Source organism: Rattus norvegicus, chromosome X (assembly GCF_021556685.1).
Source record: "Rattus norvegicus strain SHRSP/BbbUtx chromosome X, alternate assembly SHRSP_T2T, whole genome shotgun sequence".
NCBI lineage: Eukaryota > Metazoa > Chordata > Mammalia > Rodentia > Muridae > Rattus > Rattus norvegicus.
The window spans coordinates 74628179-74650448 of record NC_141554.1 but is presented as its reverse complement, the minus strand read 5'-3'; the positions used below and the strand labels follow the sequence as shown (position 1 = coordinate 74650448).

Sequence of the window (22270 nt, the reverse complement as noted above, 5' to 3'; positions counted from 1 at the left end):
TCCACGTCAAGCATGATGGTACATGCCTATAATCCCAAAACTCGATAGGTAGAGGCAGGAATATCAGGAGTTCAAAACTAACCTCAGCTACATAATCAATTTTAAGGCCTAAATCATTCAAAAATTAAAAAAAGAGTATAATGTGGTAGTATAAGACTTTAATCCCAACACTCTAGAGGCAGAGGCCAAACAAACAATCCTCTTTCAATTCTGGGATTGTTATTCTAAAATACAGCAGTGAATACATTTGTTTTGAACATGAAGAAGTGTAATAGGGAAATGATTTGAGCCAAAATATATTTGATTGTTAACATAAGATTGTAAACTTAATCCTTCTTAATCTAAAATCTTTAAGGGCAAAGACTGGGTTTGTTTTAACCTCTAACTTTGAAGAGCATCTAAGAATAGTTATCTCAAACCTACAGGTACTTAAATATATGAGATGACAAGAAATCATTATCACCCTTGTTATTAATCAACAATTTGAGATTAAACACTGTAAGATTAAAAGCCTGAATCTGGTAAGAGGATAACTACTTTCTGGCACTAAAATGACAATGAAATCAGCAGGGAGAGCAAATGTACACACATTCAAGAACAATGGCAGAAATCAAATATAGAAGTCAGAGTCCAAAACAGACTTATTCAGGAAGAAAATGCACCACACTACCAATTTTACAACATTAAAGAATGTTCGGCATAGTGGGGAACACTTGGGAAACAGAGACAGGTGGATCTTTCTGAGTTTGAGACCACCTGACATGCATAGTGAGTTCCAAGACAGGCAGGGCTATGTCGAGAGACCCCATTGCTAGAAAACAAGAGAGAGAGAGAGAATCACCTGTGTGGCAAAGGGGTTGCAAGCTCCCCATTGTCTGCTGATATCTTCGACTTTCATCTTCTGCCACCTCGTTGATGTCTGAGTAGTCCACAGCATCTTCTCTACTCCTAATCCATCCTATGGATAAAAAGAGGGATGTCTCAAGAGAAAGCAAGTAATTATCACTTCCTTAGATAATCCCCAACTTGGGCTGGGGATTTAGCTCAGTGGTAGAGCGCTTACCTAGGAAGCGCAAGGCCCTGGGTTCGGTCCCCAGCTCCGAAAAGAAGAACCAAAAAAAAAAAAAAAAAAGATAATCCCCAACTTAAAAGTAAGTGTACAATAGTTAATCTCCTCCCCACGAGCCACAGTGTCCTCCCCAGGACCCAGACTTCACCTTCATCATTTACCAGGGTACCATCAGTCCCAGACAATTCTTCATTTGCTGTGAGTTCAGTGATCAGGCTACCAAGGCCCAATGCCCCCAAGCCTGCAAGATGCTTCTTGCACTCCTGAAAAAGGGACAGCATGAGAGTCGAAAGTAACAACTGAACCTGAAGGTCCTACACAAAGTTTATTTCCCTTGCTCATAACAAAGTCACAAATCCATCTGAGAAATGATTCCATGATGTGCTCAGAGAAACATCACATTCAAGAACTGTATAGGAAATCTACTAAATTCCATTTAGATCAGATCCAAACAACACAGAGTCCATCCATAGTCCTGGCTTTGGAGCCATTCCCGATCACCGAAAGCCAGAAAAGCAGAGTTCCAAGACTCTTTAAGGTCTTACACAGTAGCCGTTCTGATAACCTTACTAGAGTTTACTATTACTTTTCCTATGAGGCAAGGAGAATGTTACCTTCAAGCCAAACACGTCTACATCAGTGACTGGCACTTAACCATTTTCCTCTTCTCTTCATTCTTCCTTAAAGTTGAGCCCTCTCGCTCTCCACTATACCTCAAACCCAAAAGAAGGGGGATCCTCTGTGCCCCCAAAATGAGTTAAAACGCCCTCTATTACCGGCTCCTAAACAGCTTCCACTCTGTCAGTGGTTTCCCCTAGCCACACCACCCTCAGCCCCAGGCCCACGCCTCACATCGTCCAAGACGCTTTCACCCTCCAGCTGCCCTGCTCCATTTATGTTGCCGAACAGGAACCCAGTCAAAGAAAACGGGCCTCCACCAGCAGAATCTTCATCGCTGTCTGTGTCTGACATGACGGCGGAAGGGCTACCAGAACCGTCTTCGGGCAGCAGTCCAGCCCACCCTGGCCCCATGGGCCGGAAACAAAAAACGTCAGTCGCACACTAGTGACTTGCAGTGCTCCCTGACCCAACCAGAGAATACCGGAAGTTGAAAAAACGGAAAGGACGGGCAGTCCTACGTGATCCTTTGATCTCAGGATGACTGCTTCATTCGGTGTTTTTGATTGGGCTGCCCAACATCAGTCTGGATAAATGGAAGGTGGTTGGTCAAACCAACTTCAGTCCCGCCCATCAACTGCGCGGGTCCGTTCCGGTTGCTATGGTAAGAGCGGCAGATTTTTCACCAATAAGCAAGTAGAGTCCGCATGACCTATGACCGCAGGAATCCGCGGGTCAGCGGCTACAATACCTTGAACCCTGTTTTCCGGTTTGTGCCGTTCTCCTAAGGAACGTTGCTATGAATTCTGATAAGGATAGGATTCCTACTTACTTATTTTGAATTTACATCTTCCCATCGTAAAATGTGAAGCTTAGTAACATAAACAACCGAAACTTCAAGATTCACAAACATTAAACATTTTCATATTTTCACGGTGTTTTTTAGCATTCATATTTGATTCCCAGCACCCAAAATAAATATTTAAAAGCCTGGGTAGAAGAAAGAAACCGAGCGGGAGAAATGGCGGTGAAGGGGAAGCGGGGGGGGGGGGGGGGGGAAGAAATTGAAAGTGAGAGACAGAAAGTAAGTGTACAGGGCTGGAATACAGCTCACTGGCTGTATGTTCAACTCCCTGTACTTTAAAAAAAAAAAACTTATTTTGCTTGGTATAGAAAGGTGAGGTAGAAATATCTCTCAATTCAAGACCAGCCTAGTATACATAGTTAAGTTCCAGGCTACTCGGGGAAACCCTGTCAGGGAAACACATTTTTAAAGTATTTTACATATTTGTCTAAAAATAGACATATTGAACCAGCGAGATGCCTCACTGAGTAATATATCTGCCACCAACCCAACCTGAGTCCTATCCTGAGGATATATTTTTTTGTTTCACACAAAGAATTGGTGGAATTGGAGCATCTTTGTTGCCAAATCTAGGATTTATTCAGGGTTCCTACTTTGCATTTTTGTATGTTTCCTTGTACATGTTTAGTTTGTTTTTTTTTTAAAAAAAGATTTATTTATCTTATGTATGTGATTACACTGTAGCTGTCTTCAGACACGCAGAAGAGGTCATCAGATCCCATTACAGATGGCTGTGAGCTACCAGGTGGTTGCTGGGATTTGAACTCAGGACCTCTGGAAAAGCAGTCAGTGTTCTTAACCGCTGGGCCATCTCTCCAGCTCTAGTTTGTTTGTTTCCTAGGCCTGGCCTTGAATTTTCTATTCTTTGCCTCCCAACTAACTGAAGTTATAGGTCTTTGCTACCAAGTTCAGCCCTGTGATGATATTTGATCACCCCTCTTTAGTATATGTATGCGGACATTTTCTACGATTTCGTTTTTAAATTATCTGTATATGTCTGTGCATGGGTATATGCACTGCAGTGTAGTTGTTCACAGAGGCCAGAGGTGTTGACTGCCCCTAGAGTTGGAGTTAACAGTTGGAACTGCTTGAGTGAGTGTGTACTGGGAACTGAATTCAGGTCCTCAGGAAGGGCAGTGTGTCAGATCCCCTGGAACTGGAATTACAGACAGTTGTGAGCTGCCATGTGTGTGGTGGAACTAAACCCTGTCTCAAAAAACAAAATAGGGCTGGAGAGATGGCTCAGTGGTTAGGAGCACTGACTGCTCTTCCAGAGGTCCTGAGTTCAATTCCCAGCAACCACATGGTGGCTCACAACCATCTGTAATGGGATGCTCTCTTCTGAAGTGCCTGAAGAGAACTACAGTGTACTAACATAAATTAAATAAATAAATCTTTAAAAAAAACAAAATAATAATGATAATAGATTAAAACTCATACTGTGCCCCTTCCTAACACTCTTATTCAAGATTTACTTATTTTTATTTTATGCGTATGGATATGTTGTCACATATATGGTTAGGCACTGTGTATGTGTACCCAGGGATTTCAGAGGTCAGAGGAAGGCATTAGATCCCCTGTAACTAGAGTTATAGGTAGCTGGAAGTTGGCCTATGCTGGAAAGTGAACTGAGGGCCTCTGCAAGAACAAGCGCTCTTTACCACTAAGCCAGCTCTCCAGCCCCTTTCTTTTTATTTTTGTGTTTTGTTTCTTTGCTTTTTGTAAAGAGATTTCTTTTTACATATATTTGTGTGTATGCATAGTTTGTGTGTACTAAGTGTATAAAGGATGCCACTGAGGTCAGAATAAGTTGTCCGATCACATGGAACTGGAGTTATAGGTAGTAGCCCATCATGTCAGTGCTGGCTACTGATAGAAGGCCCTGTGCCAGAGGTCCTCAGCAGTAAGCATTCTTAGTCACTAACCCATTCTTCCACTCCATATTATTATTTCATTTTAATCACACACACACACACACACACACACACACACACACACGCAAACACACATACGCGCGAGTATTTTGCCACATGTATTTCTGTGTGCCTTATGCATGCCTGAGGCTCTCAGAAGCAAGAAGATCCCAGGGAACTGAAGATGTTTGTGAGCCATGTGGATGCTGAGAAATGTAACCTGGGTCCTCTGGAAAAGCAGCCAGTGCTCTTAAACACTGAGCCATCTCGTCAGTCCCTTGTTTGTTTTTTGCAATGCTATGGCTAGAACACAGAGCCTATGCATACTAGAGAAGTTCTCTAACACGGAACTACAGTTTTTTAAATTTATGTTGAGGCAGGATCTCTCTAAATTGCCAGGGCTGACCTGGAGCTCCAGGGACTATCTCAGCTAACCAGGTAGCTGAATTTACACCTGGATACCCATTTGATTTTGGTTTTAATTTTGGTTTGGTATTTGAGATAGGATCTCATATAACTCAGGCTAGTCACAAACTCTTGTACCTAAGGATGACCTCGAACTTCTGATTCTCACATTCTGTTTCCTGACTGTTCAGATGTTGAGCATGAACCATGATGTCAGGTATATATAGGACTATAGATCAAAACCTGGGCCCTGTGCATGCTAGGAAAACACGCTACCAACTAAGCTACCTCCCCAGGCCCCTCACTTTTGCTTTTAAGATTTAGTTTAATTTTTAAGATTTACTTATTTATTGTATATAAATACACTGTAGCTGTCTTCATGCACACCAGAAGAAGCATTGGATCCCATTACAGATGGTTGTGAGCCACCATGTGGTTGCTGGGAATTGAACTCAGGACCTCTGGAAGAGCAGTCAGTGTTCTTAACCACTGGGCCATCTCTCCAGCCAGCCCTCTGCCCTATGATTAAAGGCATGCACCACCATGCCTGGTTAGGAGTTTTTTAAATTAATTTTATTTGTATTTATGTATATGTGTGTGTGTCGCGCGCCCAACGTCCCGCCAGCAAGAATGACACGCGGACACCAGGATCTTTCTGCAGCAAAGCGTTTATTGCATCTTGAAGAGGAGAGACCCGAGCCCCAGAATGGCGCTGCTTATATACACCCTAGCGCGGCGCGTCCATGCCTGATTGGTTGCTTACCCATGATCTCATTAGTCACGCCCCGGAGTGGGCAAAGACCTGGCACGAAGGCACTCTTGCACATGCGCACAGTTAACTTCCTGAAAGGAAGTCGGCTGGCACAGTGGAAGCCAGCGCCATCTTGTGTTGGCGAATGTAATTGCGGCCCTCTACATGTGTGGGCACCTGAAGAAGCTGGAAAAGGGCAATAAATCTCCTGGAACTGGAGTTACAGATAGTTGTGAAACACCTAATGTGGGTGCTAGAAATTAAACTCAGGTCCTCAACAAGAACAGTAAGTGCTCTTACCTACTGAGTTACCTCTCCAGCTCCTATGATGACCTTTACCATGCTTTCTAGTAGTTATTATACTACATTGCCTCTTGGGTAGTTCTGATGTAGGAAAAGCAGAGTCAATGAAAGGTACATAGAGGTTTGTAGTACATGGAAAGTAACTTTGAATATTATTAGTGTTACAAATGCCTATCTATTTTTAAAATGTATTTAACTTTATTCTATATATCTTAGTGTTAGGGTGTAATAGCCCCTGGAATTTGAGTTACAGTTGGGAAATGCCATATGGGTGCCGGGAATTGAACCTGGACCCTCTGGAAAAGCAGCAGGTGCCCTTAACCACTGAGCCATCTCTCTAGCCCAGTTCCTACATAGCTTTGTTTTGTTTTCTGAGATAAGGTCTTTCTATTATGTAATTCTGGCTGTCCTACAACTCTGCCTCTGCTGGTGCTGAGATAAAATGTATGTGCTACCACACCTGGCCACAGTCTTATCTTAAAACATGGATTTAGAGACTGGAGATGTACTAGAACTCAGTGGTAGTACATACTTAGCATGCACTAAGGGCCCTAATTTCTATCCCTAGCACCAATAAACATGGTTTATTTGCCCATGATCTAGCTATTCTTGTCCTAATTTTGTATCCAAGAGAGTGAAAAATATATCTCTAAGGGCACTTAGATATCAGTTAAGAGCACTTGCTGTTCTTACAAAGGACTGGTGTTTGGTTCCCAGCACCCAAATGGTGGCTCACAACTGCCTGTAACTCCAGTTCCAGGTGATCTATCACCCTCTTCTGGCCTCCATGTTCACTGCAGGCACATGGTGCACATATATACATGCAGGCAAAACACTCATATGCACGGGATAAAAATGGAAACACACACACACACACACACACACACACACACACACACATATATATATATATATATATATATATATATATATATATATCCAAGGCTGGCAGGATAATGCAATGGACATAGGTGCTTGTCATCAAGCCTGATGTACTGAGTTTGATTCCTAGGACTCAGTAGGAGTCCACAGTGGGAGGAAAGAACCAACTCCTACAAGTTGTCCTCTCTCACATCCACACACGTTTACGTGCCCACACAAAATAAACAAAATACAGCCAAGCCTGGTTGTGGTACCTCACACCTGTAACAGTACTTAGGAGATGACACCCAGAGCTATGTGGTGAGACCTTGTCTCAAAAAAATATATGGGGGTTGGGGATTTAGCTCAGTGGTAGAGCGCTTGCCTAGCAAGCGCAAGGCCCTGGGTTCGGTCCCCAGCTCCGAAAAAAAAAAAAAAAGAAAAAAAATATATAATCTGCTCAGCAGGGCGTAGCTCAGTGGTAGGACAGTTCCCTAGTACACGTGAGACAGAGTTCATGTTCTACTACTATAAGAATTGAGAAAACAGACTCAGCATGGTAATCTCAATACTTAAAAAAAAAACGTGTTCACAGAAAACCTTGTGCAGAAATGGTCATATTGGTGTTTAGGTTGGTTGGCTTTTCAAGACCGGTTACTCTGTGTAGCCCTAGCTGTCTTGGATCTCATATTACTTTGTAATAAAATTGAAAACTCAAGCTGGATATGGTGGCTCACACATAAAATCCTAGAAATTGAGTTGGACAGTGAAATCTAGTCTCCAAAAATAGTAAAACCCAAAATGTCTACCATCTCAGAAGTCAGGAAGCGATTATGAGAAATCTGTACAGTGCAATATTCACCATTCAGAAGTGAGCCACTGGGTGGTGGTGACACGAGCCTTTAATCCTAGCACTCAGGAGGCAGAGACGGGGATCTGTGTTTAAGACCAGCCTGGTCTACCTGAGAGAGGTAGAAACAAAAGGATCAGGAGTTCACGTCTATCCTGGATTACAAAGGGAGTTCAGGGTATGCATGGGTGGCATAAGACCCTGTCTCCATGGCTCAACAGTTATACTACTCTTCCAGAGCACCTACATTTACAGCACCTGTGTTCAGTGGCTCACAACTGCCTGTGACTTCACCTGTGGGGATAGATGCTTATGTGTATGTATGTATGTATACACACACACACACACACACACACACACACACACACACACACACACAAATCCCTTTTTAAAAGAAAAGACCCTGTCTTTTTTTTAAATATTTATTTATTATACACTGTAGCTGTCTTCAGACACACCAGAATAGGTCATCTGATCACAGATAGCTGTGAGACACCATGTGGTTGCTGGGATTTGAACTCAGGACCTTTGGAAGAGCAGTCAGTGCTCTTAACCACTGAGCCATCGCTCCAGCCCGAAAAGACCCTGTCTTAAGACAAAGACTATATAGTGTATGATTCTATTCATATGAAATACCCAAGGAAAAAAATCAGACATTGTAAATCTGTAATCCCAGCACTTGGGAACCTGAATCAAGAGAATCTTATATTCAAGGCCAACATGGGTTACATGGAAGACAAATCTATAATAAAAAACTGAGGGGGGGTGCTGGAGACATCGCTCAATGGTTAAGAACACTGACTGCTCTTCCAGAGGTCCTGAGTTCAATTCCCAGCAACCACATGGTGGCTCACAACCATCTGTAATGGGATCTGATGCCCTCTTCTGGTATGTCTGAAGACAGCTACAGTGTACTTATATATAATAAATGAATAAATCTTTTAAAAAAAACTGAAGGGTTGGGGATTCCTAGCAAGCCCAAGGCCCTGGGTTCGGTCCCCAGCTCTGGAAAAAAAAAAACCTGAAAGTACCCTGGTGCAATGGTGTGAGTCTATAATCCTAGGACTTGAAAAGTAGAGGCAGGAGGATCAAGAATTCAAGGTCAGCTTGGCTACATAGTGAGTTTGAGACCAGGTTCAATTACATGAGACCTTGTCTCAAAAAAACACCGGAAAAAAATGCACCAGAATAACATTTTGGTGACTTATCACAGCAAAATAAATGTACTAAATGACTTTAAGCTATACACTTGAAACAACACTTTTTAAAATTACATGTATGAGTGTTCCCTGCCTGTGTGTGTCTGTGCACCACACACTCTTCTGGTGCCCACCGAGGCCAGAAGGCAGTATTCGGGTTTCTGGAACTGGAATTGCAGATGGTTATGTGCTGCCATGTATGCAAGTGCTGGGAATTGACTCCGGGTCCTCAGAAGAGCAGCCAGTGCTAACCACACATACAGCAACTCTTGCCATAGTGAAAAATGCCCCTATAGGTCACATATTTGAACACTTGCTCCCCAGTGGGTGGTGCTATTTGTGGGAGTTTGGGAACCTTTAGGAGGTGGAGCCGTGCTGGATAAAGACTTTTTTTCTGGGTGCTTTGCTTATATAGTATATGTATGTGGGTTCAATTCCTAGCACCCACATGGTGGCTCAGAACTGACTTAAATTCCAGTCCCAGGGGATCAAATGCTCTAGTTTGGCCTTCACGGACACACATATGTTACACGCATGTACATGTGAGCAAAACACATATACACATAAATAAAAAGTGAAATGGAGAATACTGAGTGTGGAAAGGTTTAAGTGGTGATGGAAAACAGGGAGGTGGAGGAGAGAGGGGCAACCAAACCCAAGTAATATATGAAAAATTTGTAAGAAAATGCTACTTTGCATGTGAAAAGAAAAAAACATCTAAGTGCAAAATAATTTGATATACTTTTATAAATGATTGAAGTACCTTATATGTATATATTAAATGTCATAATAAAACTAGTTATGTTGTGCAATTAATGTATACTTATCTTGAGGACTGGAGAAATGGCTCAGCAGTTACAAATGCTTGCTACTTTCCCAGAAGTCCTCTAACAGACTTAGAATGCAGAAATTTGAAGGGCTGCTGACCCTGTCTCAGCAAAGCTAGTAGTCAACTATTCTGCAAAAAGTGTCCTTCTCTGGACAGTATTGTCTGTAAATGAAATGGGCAATTTCTGTCCAGTGGCTACTTTGCCCAAAGCAACCTCACCTGGAAGTGAAGCTGCTCAAATCATCTTTGAACCAAGAAGGGGGTGCTGTGAGGACCAGACATGTCTCTAGTCAAATGATTTTTTAATAATGAAATGGCCTGGGGTTGGGGATTTGGCTCAGTGGCAGAGCGCTTGCCTAGGAAGCGCAAGGCCCTGGGTTCGGTCCCCAGCTCCGAAAAAAAAGAACCAAAATAATAATAATAATAATAATAATGAAATGGCCTTAACTGTGGACTTCTAACGGCTTTGAAGACTATATAAGGTAATCTGAGCTGTTAAACCTTGACTACTCTCTGCTATTTCTAATTGAAATATCTTGAAAACACCCTTTTTTAATTAACTCAGAACCATGCGTTTACTATCAGACCCTTAACTTATGTTACTTAATCATTCCTAACCCTGTGAGCCTCCTGAGCCTGTCCCTGTGTTCAAGGACATGACTCTGCTTTGCTCCAAGAAACCAATTCTCCGCCTCCTAGACTTATATCACTGTGTGTATGATCCATCTAAGAATCCCTAAATTAATAGTGGATCTCGCCTTCCACGTTGGACATCATCTGTTGCGTGTGTGTAATTTTAAAACCACTTTAAAACCGCTTGCTCCTTTGCCTGGGGCGGCGCTTTCAGCTTAGCTCCAAGATAATACTCCCACCAGCCCGCGTTCCGACCTCTCCCAGTTTAGCTCTGAGATCTGCTGCCTTCGGCCTCACTTCCAATTTGCCCATTTCTCCTGGCTAGCTTTGCCAGGCTGCCAAAAACTGCCTCAGCTGCTCTCTTTCTCCTCCTGCCCACCCACCTTAGCCCCGCTGATAGTAAACGCACACACAATGGCTGGGCAAAGAATCTCCTGCCCTAATCTCATCAACTAACAGCTTGCTCCGCCAACCATCTCGCGACTCCGTCCACAGTGAAGGCTAGATGGACGTTTCTCCTTCCAAACCCTGGCGGGAAAGACGCCCTACAATCCCTCCTCTACCTCCTGAGACCCGGAAGTCCCACCTTTCCCTTCGCTCAGTAATTGGCTTCCACTATCTTTATTGACACAATCAAGAACCAATTAGGGAACCAGATTTTAGTACCAGCTTCTCATACACACAGTATAGGATTCTATTCATATGAAATACCTAAGGAAAGAAACCAGGCATGGTACATCTGTGATCTGTAAGCTTTCCCAGAAATCCTGAGTTCTCTTTCCAGCACCCACATTAGGTAGTTCACAACGATCTGTAACTCTGCCTCTAGGGGATCCAGCACCTGTCGTCTCTGAGGGCGCGTTCGTCCACTGCATATACACTCCTACACAATTAAAAAATATTCTAAATATATACACTATTTTTAAAGATTTATTTTATGTATGTGGGTACACTCTCGCTCTCTTCAGACACACCAGAAGAGAGCATCGGATCCCATTACAGATGGTTGTGAGCCACCTTGTGGTTGCTGGGAACATTCAGTGCTATTACCGCTTAGCCATCTCACCAGCCCCCATACACACTAAAATTTAAAGCTAGAACAATTGAGAAGCATTCAGAGAATGTAGGGAAGTCACCGAGGATGGAAGCAAGCAAAACCACCCTTATTGTTGTGATAGAATCGCGGCTCGTGTCCGGACAGACCAGACCAAACCAATACAGTCCCACACGGAAGAGGTTTATTGAGAACGATGGAGACAAAAAGGGGGAAGAGGGAGAGGAGAGAGAAAAAAGCAGGGGGGAAGAAAGAGTATGCCTTTTATTTAAACTGTGAACTGCTCCCAGGTGAAGGTGGGAACTGAACCAAATGTATGCTGGGAATTTATGGCCATTGCCATGGCAACAGAAGCCATGGTCCCTGTCACCTGCAGGTGGCCAGGTGACGTTACTGCTGGAGGGGAAAGCGGTTCCTGATACCAACATAACTCTCCTTTTCTTATCATAAAGAGAAGGGGAAGGGGAAATTCGATGGTGAAAGGGGATTAGGGGGGTTGGGGATTTAGCTCAGTGGTAGAGCACTTGCCTAGCAAGCGCAAGGCCCTGGGTTTGGTCCCCAGCTCCGAAAAAGAAAAGAAAAAAAAAGAAAAAAAGAAAGGGGAATAGGGGTGTCATGTTCCTTAGGCTGCTTCCTGCTGACTTGGGGCGTTGTCAATTTCAGGGTATAGCTGACTTTCACCATCAGGGTCCAATTGGTAAACGTTCACATCAGGCTCCTCTGAGGACAGTGGCTGGCAATCTTGTAACAGGAACTGATTAATGGTTAGAAATTTCTGTATCTGTCACTGATGGAATGTAGAAACAAGATTAATAAGGCAGGGAGCGAATAATAACGCCAGGAAGATCACTAGGAAAGGCATTATGAAAGGGAGTATCTACTTCCATATAGGGTTTTCGAAAATCCAAGAATTGGAAGTCTCATGTTCCTTGAAATTCTGCATGTCTGATTGTAGCTCCTGGATTTTATTTCTCACTATCCCAGATCGGTTGATGTAGAAACAGCATTCTTCTTAGAGGAACAGGCAAAAAACACTTTCCTTCGTTGTCAGGACATCCACCCTCCCCACAGGTTCTGAAGCATCACAGCTGCTAAAGAATCGATCTGTTTCTGGATGGTAAGCATGGCTTCAGACCTCTTTTGAAACCTGTCGTTAAGCTCGTAAGTGAACTCATTATATTGGGTCATGGAAGTAGTTATCCCTGCAATCCCAGTGCCAGCACCTATGGCTATCCCTGTAGTGACCAAGAGCGGCACGACCTGCCCTGCCCTCTTATGCTGGGCAGCTGTCATATCTACAGCTGGGACTGGCAGGGGCTTGTTTCCCTGGGTTACCTCTAGTTCAGGGAGAAGGAGCACCAACGTGCAAACTCCTGACCAGCTGGCAGGCAGACAATGATATACCTGGGTGCCACAGAGGATTGACGTGTTTTGGACTGCAGGGCATTGTGGGACAGATGAGGTATCAAGGATTGTGGTTCTATTGCAGTCTAGGGAGCTTAGAGTTCCTACAGAATGTGCCCTAGGGGTATTAAAAGAGTTTGCCACACCAAAAACAGAAATAGAGGAAAGGTGTGGAGTCGTAGAGACAGCAGAGTCAAGGCAGCTGACAAAGTGTGAGGTAAAGTTATCTGGTTGTATCACTGGAGAAGCCGAAAGTGGCAGCTGTGAGTTAGTTCCTGGGGGGACGCATAGCCAGCAATCTTTGAAGTGACCAGGTCGGGTGTCGTTAAGGAGTTGGTATGCTGAGGTCAAGGTCTGGAGCAAAAGGCGGAATAACAGGTTGGTGTCGTTTATGAGGGGGGATGGTAAAGAGGTGAGGACCTCAGAGGAGTGTTTGACTACCTCTCCTACCTTTCCGGTATCTAGAGGTTGGGCAATTGAGACATATTTTCTCTTAATGTGGATAGTACTTATTGGAGTTCCTACTTGATTTTTCCGGTAGAGCTAGCTTACCAACAACTCCTGTCTCCCACCTGGGGTTCCATGGGTCTCCTATGTAGGAAAAGAGTGTCTTGCGATGTTGATAGAAGTGATTGGTCCATGATCCTAGCATATGTATCTGACAAGACCAATAGGGGCAGCCCCTGTATGTGTCTGGCCATTTTTTACAATCATCTTTTGTCTGGTCAAAGAGAAAGCAGGTAAAGAGATCATACTATTTTGATGGGATAACAGATACAGGGATGCAGCAATATGGATTGGCTCATGGCATCTGATGGCCATGGAGCAGTTTCTGGACCCTATTTGGAAAGACTGTTGTCTGTGGGGGCTTCTTGAACCTCGAATCTCCAGATGTAAGGGCTACCCTGAATAGAAACAAGTAGCAGGGGAGGATGAGAAGCCCATGTTTAATCCAATGGTGTTGAGCACAGCTGACAGAGTGGATTCTCACTTTCTGGGATTGGGGACAAGGTGGGTGGTCTCGATGTCTTCTGGAGCTTAACAGAGCACAGTCCTGTTAGGGTCGATGTGTATGAAGAATGTTTAGGTGGAGGGATGAAAGGTTTGATGTGAGACAGGTGGAGCCCCTCGAGTTTAGCAGCTTAGGTGTCACAAGAATTACCTTAAAAGGGCCCTGCCATTTAGGAGAGAGGGATGAGGAGGTAGACGAACCTGGTCTCCAATGTTGATAGGCAGCAGACAAGGGACAGTGTGTGGCCGAGGTAGTCAGCAAAGTTCCAAAGGAGAGAACGAAGGTGGCAATGCAATGGGGTGAGTATGTGGTCTGGGAGGGCAGAGCATTTAGATGAAAGACCAGGAGTTAGGACAGGATGTATATACATGGATTCAAAGAATGAAATGAAGAAAGGCCCCCTTGGGGAGAGCTCGTAGTCTGAAAAGGGCCGGAGGGAAGAGTTTTACCCAATCAAGGTGAAGTTCCTGTGACAGCTTGACAAGAGTGGTTTTAAAAGAAGTTCTTTCTACCTTAGCTGAAAATTGAGGGTGGTAGGGAATATGAAAATGGCAGGGGATGTCTAGGGCCTTAGACAGAATTTAAGAGGTTTGGGGAGTAAATTCAGGACCATTGTCTGACTGGAGGGAAGCTGGGACACAAATTGGGGATGATCTCTTGGAGGAGGAGATCGGAGACTGTCTGAGCCCTTTTGTTAATTGTGGGAATTGCCTCTACCCACCCTGAGAAGGTGTCCACTAAGACCAGGAGGTACTTGGCATGTTTGACAGTGGGCATGTGGGTAAAGTCAAGTTGCCAATCAGTTCCTGGAAGAGAACCTATAGCATGATAGGTAAGAAAGGGGTGCTATGATACCTGGAGTTGGAGTCTGACATCTGACAGATTTTGCAAGAGGCTATGATAGGTTTTAAGAAACTTAAGTCCTGGGGCTGGAGAGATGGCTCAGCGGTTAAGAGCATCTGACTGCTCTTCCAGAGGTCATGAGTTCAATTCCCAGCAACCACATGGTGGCTCACAACCATCTGTAAAGAGATCCAATGCCCTCTTCTGGTGTGTCTGAAGACAGCTACAGTGTACTTATATATAATAAATGAATAAATCTTTAAAAAAAAAAGAAACTTAAGTCCTAGGGGTTGGGGATTTAGCTCAGTGGTAGAGCACTTGCCTAGCAAGCACAAGGCCCTGGGTTCGGTCCCCAGCTCCGAAAAAAGAAAAAAAAAAAAAGAAACTTAAGTCCTCAGGAGTAGGCTGTAGGTGGGTCTTAACAAAATAAGACAACTTGGCTGTTAGGTTGAAAGAGCTGGTGAAGATAGAACAGAATTTGGTGAGTGTCAGGGGGTGAAAGTGGGGTACTGGATGGCAGTGTAAGAATGTCCTGGGGAAGGTGAGACAAGTCTAGGCCCTTAAGGGCCACAGCACTAGCTCCCTCATTGACTCGACTGTTTCCATTGGAGACAATAAAGTCATCCGTCTGGCAGGATCTGCAGTGGATAATTCCAATATCTGTGGAGAGATATGAGGCCTTTAGCATAGCCATAATTTGGTTTGCATTAGTTACTGATCCTCCTTTAGTCATTAGTAATCTGTGCTCTTTCCAGATAGCGGCGTGGGACAGAAGGATATGGAAATCCTCTTTGGAGTCTGTGTAGATGTTGAGGGATCATCCCTGTGCCAATTGAAAGGCACCAGTAAGGGCTGTCAGTTCAGCCTGTTGATTGGTAGTATGAGTAGGAAGGGCCTGTGTCCCAACCACCTACCATGTCTGACACTATGGTGTAGCCAGCTTTTCTGGCTCCTTCGTGTAGAAAGGAGCTTCCATCTATATACCAGTTATATATGGTATGTGGCCTGAGGCAATGTGCTCTCCTGTATGTGTGAGAGATAAGATAATAATAGTTCCTTTAAAGTTTTGGTGCAGGAGTGAGATAGGGAGTGGTTAGTATTTGGTAGCGGAAGAATACTGGAAATATTGAGAGGTGGGCGTGACTGGAAGGTGAGTGTGGAGTCTTCATTAGTGCTACCTGGATAGAAAGAACCCTGGAGGGAGGTAGAGTGTGCAATCCTTTTTAAGTTAGGAGCTGTGACAGGTTATGAGAAGAGAAGACAGTTATAGGCGACTCAGGGGTTAGTTTTTTTGACTCTCGAATAAGGAGTTTAGCGGCTGCTAAGGTAAAAATGCAAGGTGCTCATCCCTGGATGGTTAGATCTAGTTTATTTTGACAAATACGCTACAGGTTACAAAAGAGGTCCCAGTTGGTGACCTAGGACTCCAAGGGCAAATTCCTCTTTGTTTGAGGGAAAAAGAATGAGTCAGGTCAGGGAGACATAAGGCTGGGGCCTTAAGGAGAGCCTGTTAGAACCTTTGAAAAGGCTTGGTAACAGGTTTGAGAAGAGGTTTGTGGGTGGGGCCTAACGCTGCTTCCTATAAGGGACGAGAAAAGAGGGAAAAGGAAGGAACCCAGGAGCATTAAAAACAAACAAACAAACAAAAAAAAACTAGCTCTTCCTAGGAATGATAAAATCTCTTCCTTTGTAGAAGGAACAGAAACTGAATTAGGTTCTTTCTATCTAATGTAATATAGCTTTGTGGGTTGTGGTAATTGTTAGTTCCAAATAGGTAACATGAGGAGTGGACAGTTAGACTTTAGAAGGTGAGACCCTGTAGCCTCGATTGGAAACTAAATTTAGAAGCACAGAGGTGTCAGCTTTGCTAATTTTTAAAGAGGGACTACAAAGGAGAAGATCATCTACATAAAGCATGATCTTGGATTTTAGGGAGAGACAGGGAGAGTAAGTCAGAAGCCAGGGCCCGGCTAAACACGTGTGGGCTGTCCTGGAATCTCTGAGGTAGAACAGTCCAGTTAAGTTGGGTAGAGAAGGGGTTGGGGATTTAGCTCAGTGGTAGAGCGCTTGCCTAGCAAGCGCAAGGCCCTGGGTTCGGTCCCCAGCTCCGAAAAAAAAAAAAAGTTGGGTAGAGAAGTAGGTGTCAGGATCTGTCCAGGATAAGGCAAGTATGACCTGTGACCAGGTGTCCAGAGGGATAGAGAAAAGTGCATCCTTGAGATCTAGGACTGAGAATGGGAATTCCCTGAGGGGATGGTGGAAAGAAGTGTGTAAGGGTTAGCCACAACAGGATGGAGGGAACCACTGCAGAATTAATGAGCCTGAGGTCTTGAACCACCCAATAGGTTGCATTGGGCTTCTTAACTGCTAGTATAGGGGTGTTAAAGGGGGAAGAGGTAGAGTGAAGGAGCTTTTTCCTAAGAGGTCAGAAATGATAGACTTAAGTCCCCTAAGGCTCTGGAGAGGGAGAGGGTATTGAGCTTGGGCTGTGTACGTGGTAGGATCCAGTAACTGGATGACAACAAGAGACGGCTGTTTAGCAACAGAGGGGTTCCGGAGACCCAGACTTGGGGGTTAATCTGAGAAGCTGGTAAAGGAAACAACATGTTAGTGTGAGTAGGTTGACTGGCTAGAAGAAGGAGCAGAGGGGCTGCTGGAGAGCTTGGGTTTAGGCGAATGGGGGGAGCAAAGGAAATGGAGGCTCCCAACTTAACTAGAAGATCCCTTCCCAATAAGGGGACAGGGCATGTTGGCACTACCAAGAAGGAATGGGTGAGAGGTCTAAAAATGCAACTAAGTGTTGGGATCTGGTGAGGAAAGTAAAGTTGTTCTCCTACCCCAACAACAGGAAAACAAGAAGACATGTGGGTCCCCAAAACTCCATCAGGACTGAGTAAGTGGCCCCAGTGTCCAAGAGGAAGGAGGAGATGGGCCGCCTACATACCATGATGGCTACCTGGGCTCCCTACTAGTGATGGCAATGGTCGGGCCCCTTCAGTCATCCATAGCCAAGCCTAGGAGATCAGCTGGAGGGATACCTGGGAGTGATGTCCCTCTGTCCTGTGCAACATGAGGGCAATCGACAGCCCAATGTCCCTCCTAATGGCACCTAGGACATGGCCCCTTTGGCTTGTGGAAGTTAGGGCAAGCCCTTGCCCAACGACTTGGTTGACCACATTTATATCAGGAGCCAGGAGTTCGGGGCAGTAGCTGGGGCTGGCAGAGAGCTTTAGCCAGCATATGGTATTTTTGTCTCATCTCTCTCATGATATACTTTGAAGGCCAGCACCAAAACTTCTGCCTGTGGAGTTAAGGGCCCCCTCTCTAGCTTTCTAAGTTTGGCTTTTATTTGAGGTAGCTGTGGGAAAAGAAATAGGTCATCAAAAGTTGCTTACCTTCTGGGTTTTCAGGGTCCAGATTAGGGTATTGTAATAAAACCTTTGTGGGGCTTTCTAAAAATTGGGATGGGTTCCTGATACCAATACTTATAGACTTGGAACAGCTAAATGAGGGGACAGAAGCCTGGGAAGATAGGCTAGGACTGCCTGATAATGGCAGGTTTGTTGTTTTTGTTTTTGTTTTTTTATTTATTATATATAAGTACACTGTAGCTGTCTTCAGATACACCAGAAGAGGGCATCGGATCTCTTTACAGATGATTGTGAGCCACCATGTGGTTGCTGGGAATTGAACTCATGACCTCTGGAAGAGCAGTCGGGTGCTCTTAACCGCTGAGCCATCTCTCCAGCCCGACAGGTTTTTTTAATTTTTGGTTTTGTTTTATTTTGGGATGATACTTGTGGTGTGTTCTTAGGGTAAGGTATGAATGAGAAAGGAAATGGCCACACAAAAGACTTAGGACATAGGCTTTCTAAGGGTTGATAATTCTCTATCACCAAGTCTATGGTGGTAATAGAAGAACCAATAATTGGCCCACACTGATAGTAAAAGAATAAAGATTTTAAACTATCCCCCACTGACCCTGCTGTGAGGACAAGTGCACCTCACAGCAAAGAATAACATAACTTATTTTGGGGATGTAACCTGGCTATAGCCACCACAAACCATCTGGCCTCGATAAGGCCTGACTCAACAGTCCTGAGAAAAACGAGAATTAGAGTCAGCTTGCCCCAGAAGGAGGGTGGCCCAGAGTTGAACTGAGCCCAAGTTACAAACCAATGAAATTGCTTTGTGTGACTGTTGCCAACTACCTATGTAATTTTCCCTATAAATTCCTTCCCCTAATTGGGCTCGGGTTCGACTCCTCTGTCTCCTGTGTGAGATACGTGTCGTCCCCAGAGCTCTGGTTCCTCAAATACACCTCTTGTTTATTACATCAAGACTGGTTTCTCGTGAGTTCTTGGGGGGTTGCTTTGTCTCAAGACTTGAGTGGGGGTTTTCCCCCACCCCGGTCTTTCAATAGATATTTGTTTCAAAGGTATGTAGAGGGAAATATAAAGAAAAAATGCCGAGAAGAGCCTATATCCGACTCTGCACCGGGAACCCCGTTTGTCTGTGCTCCTGGCAATAGAACCCAGGGTTTCACACATGGCACTTCCCCTGTGAGCTCTCCTCCTTCTCAAGCTTCAATTCTTTGCTATTTTACTGACTGCTTAAGTATTCTTAGGGTAGACACTATACTTTCAAGAATTATTGTACCATTACCCATGGCAGTACACATCTTTTATTATATATGAGTACACTGTAGCTGTCTTCAGATACACCAGAAGAGGGCATCGGATCTCTTTACAGATGATTGTGAGCCACCATGTGGTTGCTGGGAATTGAACTCATGACCTCTGGAAGAGCAGTCGGGTGCTCCTAACCGCTAAGCCATCTCTCCAGCCCGGCAGTACACATCTTTAATAGTAGCTCTTGGGAGGGAGAGGCAGACATGGGTAGATCAAGGCCTGCCTGGTTTACAAAGTGAGTTCTAGGCCAGCCAAAGCTACATAGTGAGATTCTGACTCAACTTCCTTGTCCCCAAAACCCAATAAATAAATAAATAAACTCAGTATGTAAGTTGTGTGTGTGTGTGTGTGTGTGTGTGTGTGCATGTATGTGTGTCTAACAATAATAAAGAAGAGAGCATGCAATTTGCAGGGAGAGTTGGAAGGAGGAGAGGGAGGTACTCAAGTGATGTAGATGCATGGCTCATGTATAAAATTTCCAAGAAAAAATAATTTAAACAAAAAAGTTTATCTGGGTATAGTAGAGCATACTTTAACCTCAGCACTTCACAGGCAGAAACAGGTGGATCTCTCCAAGTTGGAGGCCATCCTGGATTCCAATTCACACAAGCCAGATCTATGTAGAGACCTTGTCTCAAAAATAATAAAGTTTATGAGGCTGCAGAAACGGCTCAGCCGTTACGAACATTCATTGTTCTTGTAGAAGACTTGGGCTCCATTCCAAGTACCCACACGTTGTCTTGCAACTGTCCATAACTCCAGTGCCAGGGTATCTAATGCCTTTTTCTGACCTCCCTGGACAACAGGCATGCAAGTGGTACACATACATACATGAAATCAAAACACACATAAGAATAAAAATAAAAAATTTAAATTCAGATTTTAGAACATTTTCATGCCCATCCAAAAGTACCTATTTTTAGTTGTTCCACATTCCTACCCCCACATGCAGGCAATTATTTATGATTCCTATAAATGTGTCTTTCTGGATGCTTAAATTGGGTCATACATGTTAGTGAGACTGGTCCTCTGGGTCTACTTAGAGTAACTCCATCTTGATTTTGGTTTTGTTTGTTTTTGTTTTTTGAAACTGTTTCTCTGAGTAGCACTGACTTGTCTTGGAACTGGCTCTGTCCACCAGGCTGACCTTGAACTCAGAGATCCAAATGCCTCTGCCTCCAGGGCGCTGAGATTAAAGGCATGCACCGCCACACGCAGCAAATAACTCCATGTTGTAATAAGCCACCAGGTGGCCATTGCACACGCCAGATTTCAGTAAAATTGCTCACAGCTTGACAGTGCTTTCTGAATCCAGAGAAGTTGCACATAAAGACAAAAATGGAGTGCACATAAAGATAATGTTCCCAGAGTCTGGTTCAAATCTGTGGTCACTGCTGCTGCTAAAACACTAGGTGGTGGTCTAAACTCAGGTTTGTTAATTCTGCTGCAGCCTTAGAGCCACAAACCACAGGAGGTTGGGAGGCAGGTTGGCAACTTTGGAAAAATGCAACTGTCCACATTTGTCCTTCCCTCTGTAAGCAACTTTCTAATAAACTTTTCTCTGGCATTGGGGCTGAATGCAGGGTCTCACAATGCTAGTTAAGGACTCTATCAGTAAGTTATATTTCCAGCCCCATAGATGTACTATTGAAGATTCACTTGTATACGCCATCCTTTGATCTATTAATGCCATCCCAGTGCAGAGTCAGGTATCAGCTCTTCTTGGCCTTTTGACTAAAAATCAGATGCTAACTTACATCTCCCAGAGATAGTCTCCCAAGAATATATCATCTTTTATGGCTAGTTTAAGGTCCATATTACAGTATACATGAGACTTTGTCTACTTTTATTTCTTAATTACATTTCTTTGTAGGTTTTGTTTGTTTTCTTTCATTTGAGGCAGGGTCTCCTAGAGCAGAGTCTAGCTTTAAACTCATGACCCTGTGAGAACCTCTCAAATGCTAGGATTACAGGCATTTGTGTCACCACACCCAGCTCAGCGTTGTATTTCTCTTCTTTTTATAAAATTAAAATTGTTTTAAAATTTTATTTACTTTATATAAGTGCACTGTAGCTGTCTTCAGACACACCAGAAGAGGGCATCAGATCCCATTACAGATGGTTGTGAGCCACCATGTGGTTGCTGTGATTTGAACTCAGGACCTCTGGAAGAGCAGTCAGTGCTCTTAACCACTGAGCCATCTCTCCAGCCCCTAAAATTAAAATTTTAATGTGTAGGTGTGCATGTGTGTGTGGGGGGGAGGTATGTACACATAGATGTTAGAGGCTTCTGGTTCCCTGGAGCTGGAGTTACAGATGGTTGTGAGTCACCCGATGTTGAGTGTGGAGATTGAACTTGGCTTTTATCTGCAGATAACTTTATTCTTGTTTACTTAAAAATATTTAATTTGTTCTTATGTGCATGCATGCATGTCTGTGGGAGGGTATGCCATTGGTGTGTGGTGGCTGTGTGTGCCAGAAGTTATATGACAGAGCTGGAGTTACGGGAAGTTGTGAACTGCCCGGTCTGGGTGCTGGGAAGCTAACATGGACCGTCTGCAAGAGCATTCACACAGTCCTAACCACTGAGCCACCTCTCCAGCCCCTTGTTTACTAATTGTCCTCAGTATGTTTATGAACCTTACACAAAGTATTGGGGAATCAATGTTTCATTCTTTTTTAGTGGCCTGGTAGTCATCAGTCATAATAGAAACTTGTTTCTGTCTCAGTTACTATAGAGCTGCTCTAAACGTGTGCCTTTTTTGATGTGCGCTAGCATTGACCTTTAACAGCAGTCATTGGGTAGGTATACATTTGCCCGTTTTAACATTATAAAGCTATTGTTTCACACTCTGACATGAAAAATCCCAGGGGCTCCAAATAGTCCCCATTATTTAGTATTGCCAATGGCATTCACTTCAGCTATTCTAGTGGATACACAGTCATATGTCACTAGCACTTTTATTTGCA

The 22270-nt window shown here is 43.9% G+C and overlaps 1 protein-coding gene across 7 annotated transcripts in view; it reads right to left on the bottom strand.

The window, feature by feature from the left end:
* The window catches only part of Taf1 (TATA-box binding protein associated factor 1), a 75559-nt gene extending 73446 nt beyond the window's left edge, over positions 1 to 2113 (bottom strand). For 6 of the 7 annotated variants that reach the window (XR_015646289.1, XM_087599933.1, XM_087599934.1 and 3 more), the window contains exons 1-3: positions 1922 to 2112; positions 1218 to 1332; positions 842 to 958 (exon numbers count right to left, since the gene is read on the bottom strand). Coding sequence is in view for 6 of the 7 variants with exons in the window: in XM_087599933.1 (XP_087456059.1) it covers positions 842 to 958; positions 1218 to 1332; positions 1922 to 2101 (412 nt within the window). In the remaining variant the exon portion in view is untranslated. Of the gene's footprint in view, positions 1 to 841; positions 959 to 1217; positions 1333 to 1921 lie in introns of all 7 variants that reach the window. The other variant, NM_001191723.1, reaches the window with a different exon arrangement.
* Between the last annotated feature and the right edge of the window lie 20157 nt (positions 2114 to 22270).